This window comes from Oncorhynchus tshawytscha, linkage group LG08 (genome assembly GCF_018296145.1).
Source record: "Oncorhynchus tshawytscha isolate Ot180627B linkage group LG08, Otsh_v2.0, whole genome shotgun sequence".
Lineage (NCBI taxonomy): Eukaryota > Metazoa > Chordata > Actinopteri > Salmoniformes > Salmonidae > Oncorhynchus > Oncorhynchus tshawytscha.
In genome coordinates, this window is record NC_056436.1 from 51363203 (window position 1) to 51382042 (window position 18840).

Sequence of the window (18840 nt, forward strand, 5' to 3'; positions counted from 1 at the left end):
GAAAAACCGAGGCTACGGACTCTGCCGATAAGAATATGGTGATTGACAGAGTCGAAAGCCTTGGCCAGGTCGATGAAGACGGCTGCACAGTACTGTCTTTTATCGATGGCGGTTATGATATTGTTTAGCACCTTAAGCATGGCTGAGGTGCACCCGTGACCAGCTCGGAAACCAGATTGCACAGCGGAGAAGGTACGGTGGGATTCGAGATGGTCAGTGATCTGTTTGTTGACTTGGCTTTCGAAGACCTTAGATAGGCAGGGCAGGATGGATATAGGTCAGTAACAGTTTGGGTCCAGGGTTTCTCCCCCTTTAAAGAGGGGGATGACCGCGGCAGCTTTCCAGTCCTTGAGGATCTCAGACGATATGAAAGAGAGGTTGAACAGGCTGGTAATAGGGGTTGCGACTATGGCGGCGGATAGTTTCAGAACTAGAGTGTCCAGATTGTCAAGCCCAGCTGATTTGTACGGGTCCAGGTTTTGCAGCTCTTTCAGAACATCTGCTATCTGGATTTGGGTAAAGGAGAAGCTGGGGAGGCTGGGGCGAGTAGCTGCTGGGGGAGGTTCTCTTGTTCTCCATGGACTTTACAGTGTCCCAGAACATTTTGGAGTTAGAGCTACAGGATGCAAATTTCTGCTTTCCTGACTGACATACATTAATGGTTATACAAGACTACAAGATTCACGAACGGATGTGAATACGCATTACCGACAGTATATGGAGAAATAAAACCAAGGCTTATTTGATAAAAGACCAAACTTCTGGAAGACGGGACATTCTTGTAACCTAAGGAGTATTGTGAAACTCTTCTACAATGCTTTATCCTGTTAGAATTGGTTCCAATTTGCAAAAATGCAATTTGTCATCGATTTAAGTTAGAAAGGAGGTGAAATCCTCCTGTGGGTTTTGATATGCCCCATTTGGCTATTATCTCAGTACCTCAAGTGGTATTGAGGATATTTCCTGAAAAAAATGTTTTTCTTAAAACTTTTCAAATGTTCCAAATACATTAACACATTCGGGAAAAACCACACTTTTGGAAAATGAGACATGTATTATGGATCAAATTTAACAGCACTCACTGAAGCTAGTGAGCAGAATGCTCTGCAGAAGCTTATCGTGAGAAAGCATGAGGATCCATGAATTGTCATTGCGCAGCGAGTGATAAATAACCCAAGAGTCGTCTTAATTTTTGCTAGCAGTATACCACTCTACATCCCACTGCTGGCTTACCTCTGAAGCTAAACATTGTTGGCCCTGGTCGATCCCTGGATGGGAGACTAGATGCTTCTGAAAGTGGTGTTGGAGGGCCAGTAGGAGGCATTCTTTCCTCTGGTCTAAAAAAAAAATATATATCTCAATATCCCAGAACATTGATTGGGGACATTACCCTGTGTAGGGCACTGTCTTTCAGATGGGATGTTAAATGAGTGTCCTGGCTCTGGGGTCACTAAAGATCCCATGGTACTTATCATAATACCATGTGACTTCAGTGCATTCAAATCAACTGGGAACTGACTGGGATAAATCGATTTGAACGGTCATTCAATTCTGAATTCCAACTCGGGCCTCTTTCTAGAGCTCTGACCTGAAGATCACTGATGTCATGATATTTCTGAGTTTCCAGTTGTTTTGATCATGTAACTTACCCGGGTGTCCTGGCTAAATTCCCAATCTGGCCCTCATGGCCACCTAATTATCCCCAGCTTCCAAGTGGCTCATTCGCCCCCCTCCCCTGTAACTATTCCCCAGGTCGTTTCTGTAAATAAAAAGAATGTATTCTCAGTCAATTTACTACAGTGAAAAGGGTTACTTAAATAAATAGAAATGCAGGCATGCAGGCCCAGGAAGCAACCCGTCGTTGTCTGCCGCTGCCCTGAAGGAGACAAGGCTGTCGCCTTTGATAATCTAATTATGATCGATAGTAAAGAACCAGAGTTTCAGTAACCCTTTTTTTTTCTATCTCTGCAAATCCACACGGAGATCCAGGGATTATGAAGCCCATAAGAGTAGGTCAAATAAAACAAGAGAATAGGACGCTCAGATCTTTATTACGTTCTAAATGGATCATTCTTGAACTGTTTACTTAACTACCAGCATGAATGACTTCAAATCGCTGATGTCAATGTGGTTTATTAGATGATATGACATTAACTGGTATTACCCTCGACTTCTAGAACTTGGCCCACCCGCATCACCTTTCCCAAATGGCACCCTACTCCCTAGTTATGCACTATATAGGAAGTTGGGCGCCATTTTGGACACAGCCTTAGACTGTGCAATGCCCCAAGGGCCTCCCACTCAGCAAAACAGAAGTGACATGTTTCGCCTGTCGCCCACCATCACCCTCTGGATCGATACTTCAGCCACTGACTGACAGTCAGCTAGAAGGAAAATAAAGCGCGTACACCACCAGCTGTTTCCCTCTCCTCATCTATTCAGAAGTGCTTGATACTGAAATCAAGACATAGCGAAACAGTGATGCCTGCTGCCTTGCTACTTTAACATCCCCACGCCCTAACGTTAAGGTGACATTGAATGTGCAGTATGTGGGTGACGTCTTTAGCCTTATCTGTCCTATACCTGATGTATTCAAGGATGACACTACATGAAACTATCTGTAGTGTGGCAGGCTTCATTTATATCAGAAACTTGATCTAATTCAAATCCATTACTCCTGGAAAGATATTTACCTTACTTATTTTTTTTTGTTTTAATATGGGACGGAGTCAATGAATTATGCATAGACGTTAGTGTCTTATCTTTAACAGTGACAAAAAAACTTTGCTGTGCTTTGAATATTCCACAAAGCTGTATGCAAAACAGGCACACATCCTAAATAGTTCACCAAATAGCTACCCGGACTATCTGCATTGACCCTTCTTGCACCAACTTTTTTTTACTCTACGCACACACACTGGACTCTACCCACACAATCACACTGACACTCCAACTCATACACACACACACACACACACACACACACACACACACACACACACACACACACACACACACACACACACACACACACACACACACACACACACACACACACACACACACACACACACACACACACACACACGCTGCTGCTACTGTCTATTATCTATCCTGTTGCCTAGTCACTTTACCCCTACCTATATGTACATATAGTATCTACCTCAATTTCCTCGTAACACTGCTTTGTACTCAGCTTTGTACTGGTACCCCATGTACTGTATATCTATCCTGCCCTGCTTTTCTTAAGTCCTCGAACGCCAAGTTAACAAATAGATCACAGACCATTTCGATTCCCACCATACCTTCTCCGCTATGCAATCTGGTTTCCGAGCTAGTCACAGGTGCACCCCAGCCACGCTCAAGGTCCTAAACGATATCATAACCGCCATTGATAAAAGACAGTACTGTGCAGCTGTCTTCATCGACCTGGCCAAGGCTTTTGACTCTGTCAATCACAGCATTCTTATCGGCAGACTCAACAGCCTTGGTAATAATGACAATTACAAGAATACTGAATGAACACTTTTATTTTAACTTAATATAATACATAAATAAAATCAATTTAGTCTCAAATAAATAATGAAACATGTTCAATTTGGTTAAAATAATGCAAAAAGTAAAAGTGCAATATGTGCCATGTAAAAAAGCTAACATTAAGTTCCTTGCTCACAACATGAGAACATATGAAAGCTGGTGGTTCCTTTTAACATGAGTCTTCAATATTCCCAGTTAAGAAGTTTTAGGTTGTAGTTATTATAGGAATTATAGGACTATTTCTCTCTATACCATTTGTATTTCATATACCTTTGACTATTGGATGTTCTTATAGGCACTATAGCATTGGCAGCCTAATCTAAGGAGTTGATAGGCTTGAAGTCATAAACAGTGCAATGCTTGAAGCACAGCGAAGAGCTGCTGGCAAACGCAGGAAAGTGCTGTTTGAATGAATGCTTACGAGCCTGCTGTTACCTACCACCGCTCAGTCAGACTGTTCTATCAAATATCAAATCATAGACATAATTATAATATAATAAACACACAGAAATACGAGCATTAAGTCATTAATATGGTCAAATCCGGCATCTATAATTTCGAAAACAAAACGTTTATTCTTTCAGGTGAAATACGGAACCGTTCCGTATTTTATCGAACGGGTGGCATCCCTAAGTCTAGAAATTGCTGTTACATTGCACAACCTTGAATGTTATGTCATAATTATGTAAAATTCTGGCAAATTAATTACGATCTTTGTTAGGAAGAAATGTTCTTCACACAGTTCGCAACGAGCCAGGCGGCCCAAACTGCTGCATATACCCTGACTCAGCTTGCACAGAACGCAAGAGAAGTGACACAATTTCCCTAGTTAAAACAAATGCATGTTAACTAAATATGCAGGTTTAAAAATATATGCTTGTGTATTGATTTTAAGAAAGACATTGATGTTTATGGTTAAGTACACATTGGTGCAATGACAGTGCTTTTTTTTTGAATGCGCTTGTTAAATCATCACCTGTTTGGCGAAGTAGGCTATGATTCATTGATCACGCAGGTAGCCTACTGGTTAGAGCATTGGATTAGTAACGGGAAGGTTGCAAGATCGTGTCCCTGAGCTGACAAGGTAGAAATCTATCGTTCTGCCCCTGAACAAGGCAGTTAGCCTACTGTTCCTAGGTCGTCATTGATAATAAGAATTAGTTTTCCTAACTGACTTGCCTAGTTAAATAAAGGAAAATAAAAATGCAGGACAAGCTAGATAAACTAGTAATATCATCAACCATGTGTAGTTAGCTAGTGATAATGTTAAGATTGATTGTTTTTTATAAGATACGTTTAATGCTAGCTAGCAACTTACCTTGGCTCCTTGCTGCACTCGCATAACAAGTGGTCAGCCTGCCACACATTCTCCTCGTGGAGTGCAATGTAATCGTCCAAAAACGCTGATTACCGGTTGTTATGAAAACTTGAAATCGACCATAGACGTTAGTCTTCCTCCTCCTTCCTGTCAATGTCGACAGACAGACCAACAGAAAGACAGACAACCTGACAGAAGTGAAGCATTTCCATGAAAACAAACACAAAACATGTTCAAGAGGGCTTCATCCCTCTTGAACATTTCAAGGCTCTTGTCAAGGAGGGGTGAGTTGTTGACATGCTCACATTCGGAACGCAGTCTTGAGAGGTATGCAAGTATTGGAGCAACATTGTACTTTGAACACACCGGTGCTATTAAGAACCCTCCTGTGGAGCTAGAAGGCAATTACTTAATGCATCCCTGGACACTCAGCTGTGTGTTGAACTCACTCCATCTCGCTTTTCATCAGTCTGCTGTTGATATGGCTCACCGGCACACCTTAATCAAACATGCCTTTGAGACACACACACACACGCGCGCGCGCACACACACATACACACACACACACACAGACAGACAGACAACACCCACTTGTCTATCGCTCAATATTATTCACTGTTGTGAACCGCATGATAAGGAATAGGTGCTCACTTGAAACAAAATTGACTTCAAGAAGTAGCAAATTGTTTTAAACAAAATGGACTTCAACAAATACCAAATAGCAAATGATACATATGGGAGCATCAGAAGGAGCGGCATGGGTAAGAGAGGCACATACTCCAAATCATCATCGCCCCCTTAAGATAAACCCCAATACTAAATACGCCTTTGATTTGGAGCATTTTTCTCAATGCCTTTTTCACAAAGTAGTTTGAAATTTGTCCAATTAGAATGGTCTTCAGCCATGTTGAAAACTGATGTGTGGTCAGTCCCACGAGGTCAGTCCCCAGCTGCTCTGAAAACAAGGCCCCACGGTCATTTATTTTACCTTTATTTAACTAGGCAAGTCAGTTAAGGACAAATTCTTATTTTCAATGACGGCCTAGGAACAGTGGGTTAACTGCCTATCCTGCCAAAGGTAATCAGCAAGACCATTTGCTCAACTTTTACAGTCTTCGCTCACATTAATAACCTTGGAGCAGAGGTTTTTATTTCAATTGGCCTTCCATTCAGTTTTCTTTCTGAAGCTTCAAGTCTCGTTCAAAGTATTACTGGTATTGGCAAGGTTGTTCATATCTGCAGACACTGATATTGGAGTAGGTAATTAAGTCGAACTAACCCTGCTATCAGTCTAGGGAACCCTATACCCAAGTGGAGTGACTTAGGGGTCGTTCAAAAGTATGTAACAGTACTCCACAATATATATAAAAAAACAGCAGCGGTGGGGATACACCCAACAGGACTGATGACACCTCTTTGAAAATGCTGTGCCACAAGTATAAAATATATGATGGAGGGAAAGCACAAGAGAGGGAAAGAGAAAGAAACAGAAAACGAAAGGGATAGGTGAGTCGCTAAACGACAGTGGGTAGCTATTTATCTCTTGCCTGCCCCTTTGGCTACTACACTTCCTGCAGCCCCAGTTATTTTCCTTGACAAACACTGTTCCTCTACTGTGCCATAGGTGATTTAGACTCCGGTGGTGGGCATGGACCACCATCCCATTATGGGAACAGTCGGAGAGAAAATGAAAAGCCAGACCCAGCCTATTAATCACTAATTACAGGCTGGATGTTGAAGGTTCGGTCCCTCCCAGGAGAAGAGCCATGGAAGTCCAAAACAAGACGAAAGGAGCAGCCAGGCCACTTGCCTGTCTGATAAATCAGAGGCCAAAGAAGGTGAGCCAAAATGTCCAGCAGCCCGTGCTCCAGTTCGACCTATAAGGAATTGCCCATTCTGTGACTTCACATTCAAATCGTTTTCCCTGCGACGGTATGATGATGATGGAGCTCGCCGGCTGGCAATTGATCTTTTTAAACTCCCCCATAACTTCCCCCGTTTCAATCCCCCCGAGATTGCCTGTGAATCAACTTTATCGCTCGGAGCGCATTTCCAAAGCATTAAGATACAAGGGACACGTAATTGAATGGTTAGGGAGGATATTATTGGAGGAGATCTTGTGGGTATATCCCGTCACTATAAAGCCTGCTGGGTTTTGAAACGTCCATGCGTCGTGTTAACCGTGATGTTATCAGGGTTGTTTTGCCAGCAGTGTCGACGGGTAGGAGGATCATAATAGAGCCAGGGTTAGGAAGCTCCCACTTGGATGTTGTATTGTTTGTGGAGTAGGATGTCCGTTGTAGGCATCTGTATTTGTTGACGTGATATTGGCCCGACAGAGTTCAGTGAGCATGTCAAAACGATGACCACCGTTTGCTCTTGGCAACCATATTTATTTTGAATGTTTTTGATCAACAGTGTGTTTATGTCATCTTTAAACCCGTATGACAATATTAAATCCTTGTGTGAATCTCAATCTGCTTCTAGGAAAAAATCAAGTGACTTTTAAAAATCTCGGCTGTGTCCAATAAACCCGGAGCTGAACTCTGAAAATGAGTTAATTCATTGTTTACAAACTCTTAACGTCACAATAGATGAAGTTGGCACTCAATCGTTTGTAATAGATTCTACCAACTTTGTACAACTCTTAGAGCAACATATATCCATTGATTGGGTTGTGGGTCATTAATGGACAACTATATTCAAACATTGCCTCTGATTTTTATGCCGATTTACGCCGAGACTGGACAATTCAGGAACACTCAACACCTATTGGAAAGCAATTCTGGTGTGTGTTTGGCCTTAACATTTGTGTATTTGTCCCGCTGAAAAGATAACTATCCCAAGGTTAGTTATTCAAAAGGGTTTTATCCAACTTTGTATCTGAACTTTGCTCCTTTCATGTTTCTTTCATCTTGACAAACTCCCCAGTCCCTGCCAGTGACAAGCATACCCATAATATGATGCTGCCCCCACAATACTTACAAATACAGAGGTTCAACAACATTGCATTCACTCCACAGTGCTGACCTCTATGACAAAATGAAAAGAGAAAAGCCTGTGTATAAAAATCCACAACAAAGCATCCATTCTGTTTCCAGAATTAAGTAATATACATTTAAGTAATATACAGCAAATAAATAGACATTTTGCCCTAAAAACAACTGGCTTGGGTTAAACACTATACAACACATCACAGAGGGAAACCCTCTGAATTTTCTAATATTGTGGCGGCATCATGTTATGGGAGTGCTTGTTATAGGCAATTACTTGGAAGTTTGTCAGGATCAAAAGAAACATGAAAGGAGCAAAGCCCAGGTAAAATATTAGAGGAAAACCTGTCTGTCTTCTGAAAATCTGACCCTATAATATAGTTTTTTTTCTTCATAGGAACAGATTTTAATACTGAAGACACACCAGAATGGCTTTCCAAGATGTGTTGAGTGGTCCTGAGTAGTCCAGTCTCAGGCCCGACTTACAGTGCCTTCAGAAAGTATTCATACCCATTGACTTGTTCCACATTTTGTTGTGTTACAGCGTGAATTCTCACCCATCTACACACTCTACCCCATAATGGAAAAGTTAAATCATGTTTTTAAAATTCTTTGCAAAATTCTTGAAAATTAAATACATATATCTAATTTACATACTGTAAGTAATCACACCCCTGAGTCAATACATGTTAGAATCACCTTTGGCAGAGGTTACAGAGTTGAGTTTTTCTGGGTAGGTCTCTAAGAGTATTGTACAATATTTGCACATTATTCTTTAACAAATTCTTCAAGCTCTGTCAAGTTGGTTGTTGATCATTGCTAGACAGCCATTTTCAAGTCTTGCCATATATTTTCAAGCCTATTTAAGTCAAAACTGTAACTAGTCCACTCAGGAACATTCGATGTCATCTTGGTAAACAACTCCAGTCTATATTTGGCCTTGTGTTTTAGGTTATTGTCCTGCTGAAAGGTGAATTTTTTATCACAGATACAGGATGCCTGTATCTTTGTAGTAACTGAGTGTATTGATACACCATCCAGTTCACCGATGCTCAAATGTATATTCAATATTTGTTTGTATTTTACCCATCACCCATTAGGTGCCTTTCTTTATGAAACAAGCACCTCCCTGGTCTTTGTGGTGGAATCTGTGTTTGAAATTCACTGCACGACTGAGGGACCATACAGATACATGTGTGGGGTACAAAGATGAGGTCGTCAAGTCAACTTATTAGGTCAATTGTTAAGCACATATTTACTCCTGAACTTATTTAGGCTTGCCCGTAACAAATGGTTTGAATACTTATTGACTCAAAAAATTTCAGCTCATTTGTAAACAATTACAAAAACATAATTCCACGTTGACATTATGGGGTAATGTGTGTAGGCCAGTGACACAACATTTCAGTTGAATAATCCATTTTAAAGTCAGGCTGTAATGCAAAATGTTTTGGAAAAAGTCAAGGGGTGTGAGTACTTTCTGAACACACTGTAAATCTGTATTTGAATCTTGCTGTGCATCTATGACTCCCAAACAAATTTACTGAGCTTGAGAAATTTTGAAAAAAATTATTACAGAAAAACTTGCCCAAAGAGTTGTGCAGAGTCGGTAGAATCTTATTCAAAATTATTCACAGATATAATTGCTGCCAAAGCTCCATCCATCAAGTATTAACTCTGGGGTGTGAAGACATTACGCAAACATTTTCCACCATTTTTCTTTGACTTTGAAAATGTGAACTAGGTGGTGTAGATCGAAAGGAAACACATCTAATTGATTCCCTTTCTAGATGTAAGGTTAAGGCAGCAAAATGTGAAAACTTAGAATGAAGTGTGTAGACTTCCACTAGCGACTATGTCCTCGTGTGTCTTGGATTTAGGTTTCCACATGGGAATTTCACAAAGGACAAAACATTGTTCCAGGACAATCGTATGCAATCCTCTCTCCATGAGAAACATCTCCCAAGAATTCTTGAAACAATATAGAAGTGGATTTGTACATATTCATGTCTTAATGACACAGTTAGCTTCACTTAATCTCGAAAAGAGCAATCCTGTTTTAAGTTCTTTAGTGATCTTTTAAACCCTATGGTAATACTGGACACGCATTGCTTGGAGTTATGAACCATTTTAAAGCATTAGTCAATACAATCTCGACTCAGGGCAAGAAGTGCAGCAAGGTCTTTATTTGTGTTTCCTACAGAATTAGGTGTCTGCAGTCTTCAAGCATTGATCATATGGGGGTTATTCCAGTTCAGGAATCACATAAATGGTACAGACACAACAAACAGATTGACTTAGAAGATCGTTTATGTATGAGCAAGACTTTTGCTAAAAGGTAACCTACACCACATGGAGAGTTTAGCCTAATTCCAGCTCATTAAATCAAAGTGGTCGCATATACCAATTTGCAGATGTTATCACAGGTGCAGTGAAAGGCTTATGTGTCTAGCTCCAACAGTGCAGTAAATACCTAGCCATGCAAAATGATTCACACATAATCCAAAAAGGTAAAAAAAAAAAAAAAAATTGATAAATATCAGAACGAGCAATGTCAAGAGTCCGGAATATACATTTAAATCGGAAAAGTATTCATACCCCTTGACTTTTTGCAGCCTTATTACAGCCTTATTCTACAATGGATGAAATAAAAACAGTTCCTCGTCAAGCTACACACAATACCCCATAATGACAAAGCAAAAACATGTTTTTATGTACATGGGGCAGCAGTCTCTAAAGGTGCAGAGTAGAGTGCCGGGTGGTAGCCAGCTAGTAAAAGTCACTAAGGTTCAGAGCAGGGTACTGGACGGAGGCCGGCTTGTGGTGGCCTGGAGATGGAAGCTGTTCATCAGTCTCAGGTCCCAGCTTTGATGCACCTGTACTGTCTTCCCCTTCTCAGTTGTGTTTCGGTGCGCTAAGCTAATTGCTAGTCTCCGGAACTGGGCTTTTCTTTCATTAGGTTTTGTATTTCATGCTCTCAGGAGCAGAACAAATTGAGTCAGTGTTTCCTTTTGCTCTGTTGCTCATTAGCCCAAGAGGAAAATTAAAAGGCTCACACTAGTTACAAATCTAGTTACATAACAGAGTTAAAGGGATGCTTGGGTAACAGATTCTTTTTTTCATTCATTGTCTCATTGAAGAACTGGAAGCGTAATAGCCGCTAACCATCGACACCCTTACTGGCCACACACAAAAGTTCTCTGTTTTTCCAAGATGTTTTCTGTGCCTTGAGTCCCTTTGTAAACGAAAAACAAGTTAACATTAACATACATATATATTTTTAATAAACGCTGTAGGTTTATGGCAGCATAATACAGCATATTGTTATAGAATAATATGCTTTCAATAGAGCAATCAGTGACGATAGCAATATGTGGAGGACGGGGGTTTCTTTTGGTTTGCCAGTGTATTTCAAGTAATCTCTTTATGTAAATATTACATAAAAATGGTGGCATTGTGGGAAATTGAATAGAACACCCACAATCCCTTTGGAAAAGTCCACATGATAATATGGATAGCTAGTTGGGTGGATGAAATCCTTGGATATATGGGCATGGTTTAAATTAAATGTACATTAAACCTCTTGTTTACTCAATGTTTTTATATATCTCCTAATGTCATACATTTCTTCTTGATGTATGAACTCATTATGTTTCCCCTATGCATATTTTTACCAGGAAACAAACAATATCATGCAGTAATGCTGTGCCTAGCCAACAAAACACTGGCTAATTGAGACTCTTTCTGTCTATTCTACTTTTTTCAGCTTGATTAATTCAAAGAATGTGCACAAACACACTGCGCCATAATTACTCTGCTTTTCAGTGTGCTGTGCTCACACACACAAAACATAATTGTGCGTACTTCTTTGATATGTGGAAGTAAATACATGCACACACACACACACTGACACAGTCTTCCACAGCTAACCTTTTGGGGTCGTACAATTCAGTCCCATTCAAAATCCTATTTTCATTCATCCCTAACCCTAACCCTTAACCCAAAAACCGAACCTTAACCCTAACCCTAACCCTAGCTCCTAAACCTAATTCTAACCCTTACACTAATTTGAACCTTAACCCAAAACCTTGACCTTTGGTCAAATTTTTTGTTTGTTTACTACAGTTGGTCCCCGCAAGTGTAGTTACACGCACGCACGCACGCACGCGCACACATGCACACACGCACACACACACACACACACACACACGTTTGAATTCTTACATTTAAGCACCCTGGTAGAACATAAGTGACTGTGGCACCGCTCTCTATGACTAACGGGTGATCTAATTACCAGCTGGCTTTCTTTCTTTACAGAAGTGTTCCAGCTCACCCTGCCCGATGACCAGAAATTGAGGATCACCACGGTAACCGTTGGCCAGAGTGCCATCTTGACTTGTGCAATCACAGGGGAGCAGAGACCTCCCATCATCTGGAAACGCAACAATCAGGTTCTCAACTTGCTGGATCTGGAGGACATAAATGTAAGTGGTGCCTGCAGCCTCACCTGAAATACAGCTGAACTTCTAGTTTTGTAACACACACACACACACACACACACACACACACACACACACACACACACACACACACGCTTTCTTTAACCTGGACAAATCAAAAGGTTGACCTAGAGGTTTTGAACAACATTTTGGGTTTGACAGTTATTCAGTCTGCTTAGAGGGATACTCCAATGGGGAAGCACCTATTTTTACTTCCCGCTGAGCGTGTCATCGTCTCTGACATTGTCTGTGTGCTGAATCTGCCGGTAGCCCCCGACAACCACCATGTCGCTTTCATCCTTCTTCAAAGGCAGGACACTTAGAGACTTGAGGTTCCGTGAGTCACCAGGCAACACTGCCCACTCTCTACGTTCTCCCCCTTCAGGGTTGGCCAAGCTATAGCTGACTCGACCATGCGTAATTGAGTCAATACTGTCGCATTAGATAAAGGCGGTCCAGCGAAGCCGCTAATGTAACATTAAATGTTGATGACCTTTTAAACTGTGTGAGGAATTGCACAGCTGCCGCCAATCATCACCGAGCACCATCATCCCTGGGATCGGATTTCTGTCCCAACTGTTTCCAAAGCGCTTCAGCTTCTTATGATCCTCCATTTACATGAAGAATCTTCTTCTTTGGCCCCGTCCATCGCCGACTCTCCAAGGTACTTGATGACTAGCATGTGAATGCAGGCGCACTGACACCCCCCCCAGTCCCCTCTATAATAAATGATTCATCATTTTGTACGGCAAAATGACATGGGAATGCATCAAAACAAGCCTATGCCAAGTTGGATTAAAGTGAGTGAGCTAGATGTAACTCTTGGGTAAAGTAACGGCCTTGTCAGGTCAAGTTAGGTCGGCTCCTGTGTATGGTAGATATTTTCTAAGACTGTTTTATTTTTCTCGCTCCATGTGGGCAGCATCGGGCAACCGCTGAAGACATCCAATGGAGTTCAGAGGCTTTGCAACCTGAAGGGGGGTCTTTGTTGCTTCCTCTTCACATAGAATAACTTATTTCCCTGTTGAATTGAAGGAGACCCCTTTTATTGTTAGCATCGACATACAGTTAGTTGATATCAACTGTTATTGTACTAACTGGTTCCTAATACGATGTGCTGTGGTGTAGTGGAAAACCAACCTTACACGGCGTTGCGGTGTTACGGACTGTAACAGCTCAATTGAATTGGACACTACACTGTACTGTATGTACACTATTTAAATTCAGTCACGGGCTAACGAAGTCAAGTTGGGATACCTTCGCTCTGTTCTGTTAGTGTCAGTTTCCGTGCCATTCAGGTTAACTGTATTCTGCCCACCGCTTCCCTCAGTGTGAGCTCGACTTTGATCCCGGTGTCTGTCAGCTTTGGATTTATTTTCCTGTAGTCGTCTTAACAAGGTTGTCCCCGACCTTGGGCAGATGATTACCGCAGATGGCCTATTGTTATGAACAGCCCACCAGCCATGAGAACAACAAAAGACTCAAGAGTCTAGTTAGTCCAGTTAGTCAGTCAGACAGTCATTTCTAACTAAACATAAAAGTGTCTGTGTTTTATCGCTAACTAGACTAAGCGAAATATCAAGCAAAAACCCAAAACCGGTTTACCCTAGATTATTTATTGCCCTTAGTCTTGTGGCTAATTGCCAACAGAGTTGTTCATAGCAAAGTGAGTGGATTTATACACACCTGATGTTCACCAACCCCCTCTGTGAAGGCCAATTATCCAATTTCACCAAAGTTTCGGTATAATTGTGCCTTTTAATATGCCAAGGCCTGAACTGCCAACACTAATTGGAGTTGTACTTCGGTAAATGGATTTCTAGGATTTACACTGTCTCATTTAACAGACCACTTCCCTTTAAGAATGGGTGTTATTTAAAATATTAAAAAAATCTGTCAACAGTCCGACTCAGTGAATCCCACATTAATCCTAATGGTGTGCTCTTATTATGGAGTTCAATAGAGCCGGTTTCCATTTTGACAAAGCCGCTTACTCTAATCCCATGAATATGACAGTCGCTGGGCATTGCATCATCATCCTCAGCTGTTGGCTGGTATTAGGATGCTCCAGTATTAGGATGCCGAAGCATGATGAAGACTGCAAGGATGAGTGCTCTGCTTGGGAAAGTATCTACATTGAGTCTTGTGTCTAGACTGCCTAGTCTGCACGTCCGGCATAGAAGTTTAAGGAATTTATGTGGAATTGTAATAGAGGAGAGAGGAGACAGAATGTCTCGGTGCTGTACTTATCTTGAGAGTCTTGGTTCGCCCTGATCAAGGGTTTATGCGTATTGTGGTTTATCTCCCAATGTTCAAGGGCCTATTGTACTGAGTGGGGTAAAGCAGCTAGGATTTTAATCTATATAGGCATACTTTACACTGCATGTACAGTACTAGTCAAAAGTTTGGACACACCTACTCATTCAAGGGATTTTCTTTATTTTTACTATTTTATACAATGTAGAATAATAGGGAAGACATCAAAACTATAAAATAACACATATGGAATCATGTAGTAACCAAAAAAGTATTCAACAAATCCAAATATATGTTATATTTGAGATTCTTCAAAGTAGCCACCCTTTTTCTTGATGACAGCTTTGCACACTCTTGGCATTCTCTCAACCAGCTTCATCAAGTAGTCATCTGGAATGCATTTCCATTAACGGGTGAGCCTTGTTAAAAGTTCATTTGTGGAATTTCTTTCCTTCTTAATGTGTTTTAGCCAATCAGTTGTGTTGTGACAAAGTAGGGTTGGTATACAGGAAACAGCCCTATTTGGTACAGGAAAGGAAGACCCAGAGTTACCTCTGCCACAGAGGATAAGTTCTTTAGAGTTACCAGCCTCAGATATTAACTGCATCTCAGATTGTAAAACAGACATATCTCAACATTAACTGTTCAGAGGAGACTGCTTGAATCAGGCCTTCATGGTCAAATTGCTGCAAATAAACCACTACTAAATGACACCAATAATAAGAAGAGACTAGCTTGGGCCAAAAAAACACAAGCAATGGACATTAGACCGGTGAAAGTCTGTCCTTTGGTCTGATGAGTCCAAATTTTAGATTTTAGATTCCAACCGCTGTGTCTTTGTGAGACGCAAAGTAGGTGAATTAATTATTATTATGGAGGAGATGTGATGGTGTGGGGGTGCATTGCTGGTGACACTGTCTGTGATTTATTTAGAATTCAAGGCACACGTAACCATCATGGCTACCACAGCATTCTGCAGCGATACGCCATCCCATCTGGTTTGGGCTTAGTGGGACTATCATTTATTTTTCAACAGGACAATGACCCAAAACACACATTCAGGCTGTTTAAGGTCTATTTGACCAAGAATGAGAGTGATAGAGTGCTGCATCAGATGACCTAGCCTCCACAATCAACTGACATCAAACCAATTGAGATGGTTTGGGATGAGAGGGGAGGAAAAGCAGCCAACAAGTGCTCAGCATATGTGGGAACTCCTTCAAGACTGTTGGAAAAGCATTCCAGGTGACTACCTCATGATGCTGGCTGAGAGAATGCCAAGAGTGTGCAAAGCTGTCATCAAGTGTGGCTACTTTGAAGAATTTAAAATATATTTTGATCTGTTTAACACTTTTTTGGTTACTACGTGATTCCATATGTGTTATTTCATAGTTTTGATGTATTCACTATTATTCTACAATGTAGAAAATAGTATATAAAAAAAAAGAAAAACCCTTGAATGAGTAGGTGTGTCCAAGCTTTTGACTGGTACTGTACATGTTGAGCTATAAGACTTCTCTATTCGCTATAAATACTCCAATTCATATTGTAGGAAACACAAAATGCATGAAATAAATTAAGCTGTATGATGAGTAGGTTAACATGTTGGAAAGCGTGCCAACTTCTGATAGTTGCCATTGCCTGCTTTATATGTTGTGTCATGTCTTCCTTCAAAGTTAACCTTTACTCAAGTCTTCCTTTTAACTAACATCTAAATGTTTCATTTGTGTTCTTTCTCCCCAGCAGATCCCAACACAGGTAGGTTTCATCGGAACTGATGTCATCCACAATAAAAAGCCCACAAAGCTAATGAATTCCCTGTCATGGATACATCCGACCTTGACATCATATTGAAGAAGTCGGCTTATACACCTGGCCTCACATGTCCTGCCCTTTATTAGGGTCACATCTCCCGCCCTGTATTAGATGCCAATGAGACAGTTCCTTGGTGTTCTTTAAGAGGTCAGCTGGTCATGCAAAGGGTTGCTGGCAGCCATTTTTTTCCTATCAGGATTGCCTGTAAATCTTCTTCCTTTTCCTCTTTTTGCTCCTCTGTCTCACCGTCTCACCTTCCCTCAGCTATGTCTGAGAGGTGGAGGGGGAAGGAGGGGTGGAGGAGGGGTGCGGGGGTCGATCGCCTCCAGTGCCTCTAGTTCCACCCCTCTGAGTTTCATTTCTCCCCCCATTCATTTTTCATTTAGAAGGGTGACACAATATGCTTTCCGCAGAGGGGCCAAAACGTGCCATCAATTCCCTTCACACAGTGACGGTATGATGATCCGGCACAGCCCGAGTCTCACAATCTCATACCTGATCGCTGTTTATTTGGTCATAGAGGTTGTACCTGCCAAACATGGTGGCCCATGCCTATGCTTTATAGCTGTCTTGCAGGTCTATGTAAGGGACGACATGTACTGACTCTGAAACCGAAACAATGCCATCAGACATGATTGGAATTCTAATTGAATTATGACAAGAAACACAGATTTGCTATCTTTCTTCAGGTCTCTCTGGGTTCCCAGCAAGGAAAGCTGCTTAATCAAATTAGAATGAATACATTTTTATCAACTAACTGAAGTAAGAAATACTCCCATAAAAAATGTCAAATTACTGTTAAAGTACAAATGTTGATAGGTATTAAATGAGGAAGTGAATTTAAGTTATTTCCAGATGGATTCATTAGCTTTGGGGCTTATTTCAATGTACTGTAACAGCAGTATTCTTTTTTTATTACATTTTTCCTCTTACTCAGCATCTAAACTCAGCAAAAGAAGAAACGTCCTCTCACTGTCAACTGCGTTTATTTTCAGCAAATTTAACGTGTAAATATTTGTATGAACACAAGATTCAACAACTGAGATATAAACTGAAAAAACCACAGCCATGTGACTAACTGAAATGGAATAATGTGTGCATCTCCTCCTCATGGACTGCACCAGATTTGCCAGTTCTTGCTGTGAGATGTTACCCCTCTCTTCCACCAAGGCACCTGCAAGTTCTCAGACATTTCTGAGGGGAAGGGCCCTAGCCCTCACCCCTGATCCAACAGGTCCCAGACGTGCTCAATGGGATTGAGATCCAGGCTCTTTGACTGGCCATGGCAGAACACTGACATCCCTGTCTTGCAGGAAATCACGCACAGAACGAACAATATGGCTGGTGGCATTGTCAAGCTGGAGGGTCATGTCAGGATGAGCCTGCAGGAAGGGTACCACATGAGGGAGGAGGATGTCTTCCCTGTAACGCACAGCGTTGTGATTGCCTGCAATGAAAACAAGCTCAGTCCAATGATGCTGTGACACAACGCCCCAGACCATGACGGACCCTCCACCTCCAAATCGATCCCGCTCCAGAGTACAGGCCTCATTGTAACGCTCATTCCTTCGGCGATAAACGTGAATCCGACTATCACCCCTGGTGAGACAAAACCGCGACTTGTCAGTGAAGAGGACTTTTTGCAAGTCCTGTCTGGTCCAGCGACGGTGGGTTTGTGCCCGTAGGTGACATGGTGTCGGGGATGTCTGGTGAGGACCTGCCTTACAACAGGCCTACAAGCCCTCAGTCCAGCCTCTCTCAGCCTATTGCGGACAGTCTGAGCACTGATGGAGGGATTGTGCGTTCCTGGTGTAACTCGGGCAGTTGTTGGTGCCATTGTGTACCTGTCCCGCAGGTGTGATGTTCGGATGTACCGATCCTGTGCAGGTGTTGTTACACGTAGTCTGCCACTGCGAGGACAGTCAGCTGTCCATCGTGTCTCCCTGTTGCGCTGTCTTAGGCGTCTCACAGTACGGACATTACAATTTATTGCCCTGGCCACATCTGCAGTCCTCATGCCTCCTTACAGCATGCCTGAGGCATGTTCACGCAGATGAGCAGGGACCCTGGGCATCTTTCTTTTGGTGTTTTTTCAGAGTCAGTAGAAAGGCCTCTTTAGTGTCCTAAGTTTTCATAACTATGACCTTAATTGCCTACCGTCTGTAAGCTGTTAGTGTCTTAACGACCGTTCCACAGGTGCATGTTCATGAATTGTTTTGTGGTTCATTGAACAAGCATGGGAAACAGTGTTTAAAACCCTTTACAATGGAGATCTGTGGAGTTATTTGGATTTTTGCGAATTATCTTTGAAAGACAGGGGTCCCTGAAAAAGGGACGTTTCTTTTTTTCTGCTGAGTTTATTTGTTTTCACCACCAGCTTGATCATGACACAGCAAACATTACCTTTGTTTCAGTTGTTTAC

At 41.7% G+C, this 18840-nt stretch overlaps 1 protein-coding gene across 5 annotated transcripts in view; it reads left to right on the plus strand.

Annotated features, from left to right (window-relative positions):
* Positions 1–18840, plus strand: part of LOC112256346 (follistatin-related protein 5) — a 167503-nt gene that overhangs the window by 111555 nt on the left and 37108 nt on the right. For 2 of the 5 annotated variants that reach the window (XM_024429520.2, XM_024429521.2), the window contains exons 7-8: positions 12166–12332; positions 16347–16361. In XM_024429520.2, the coding sequence (XP_024285288.1) occupies positions 12166–12332; positions 16347–16361 (182 nt within the window). The remainder of the gene's footprint in view (positions 1–12165; positions 12333–16346; positions 16362–18840) is intronic. The other 3 variants (XM_024429523.2, XM_024429524.2, XM_024429522.2) reach the window with 2 other exon arrangements.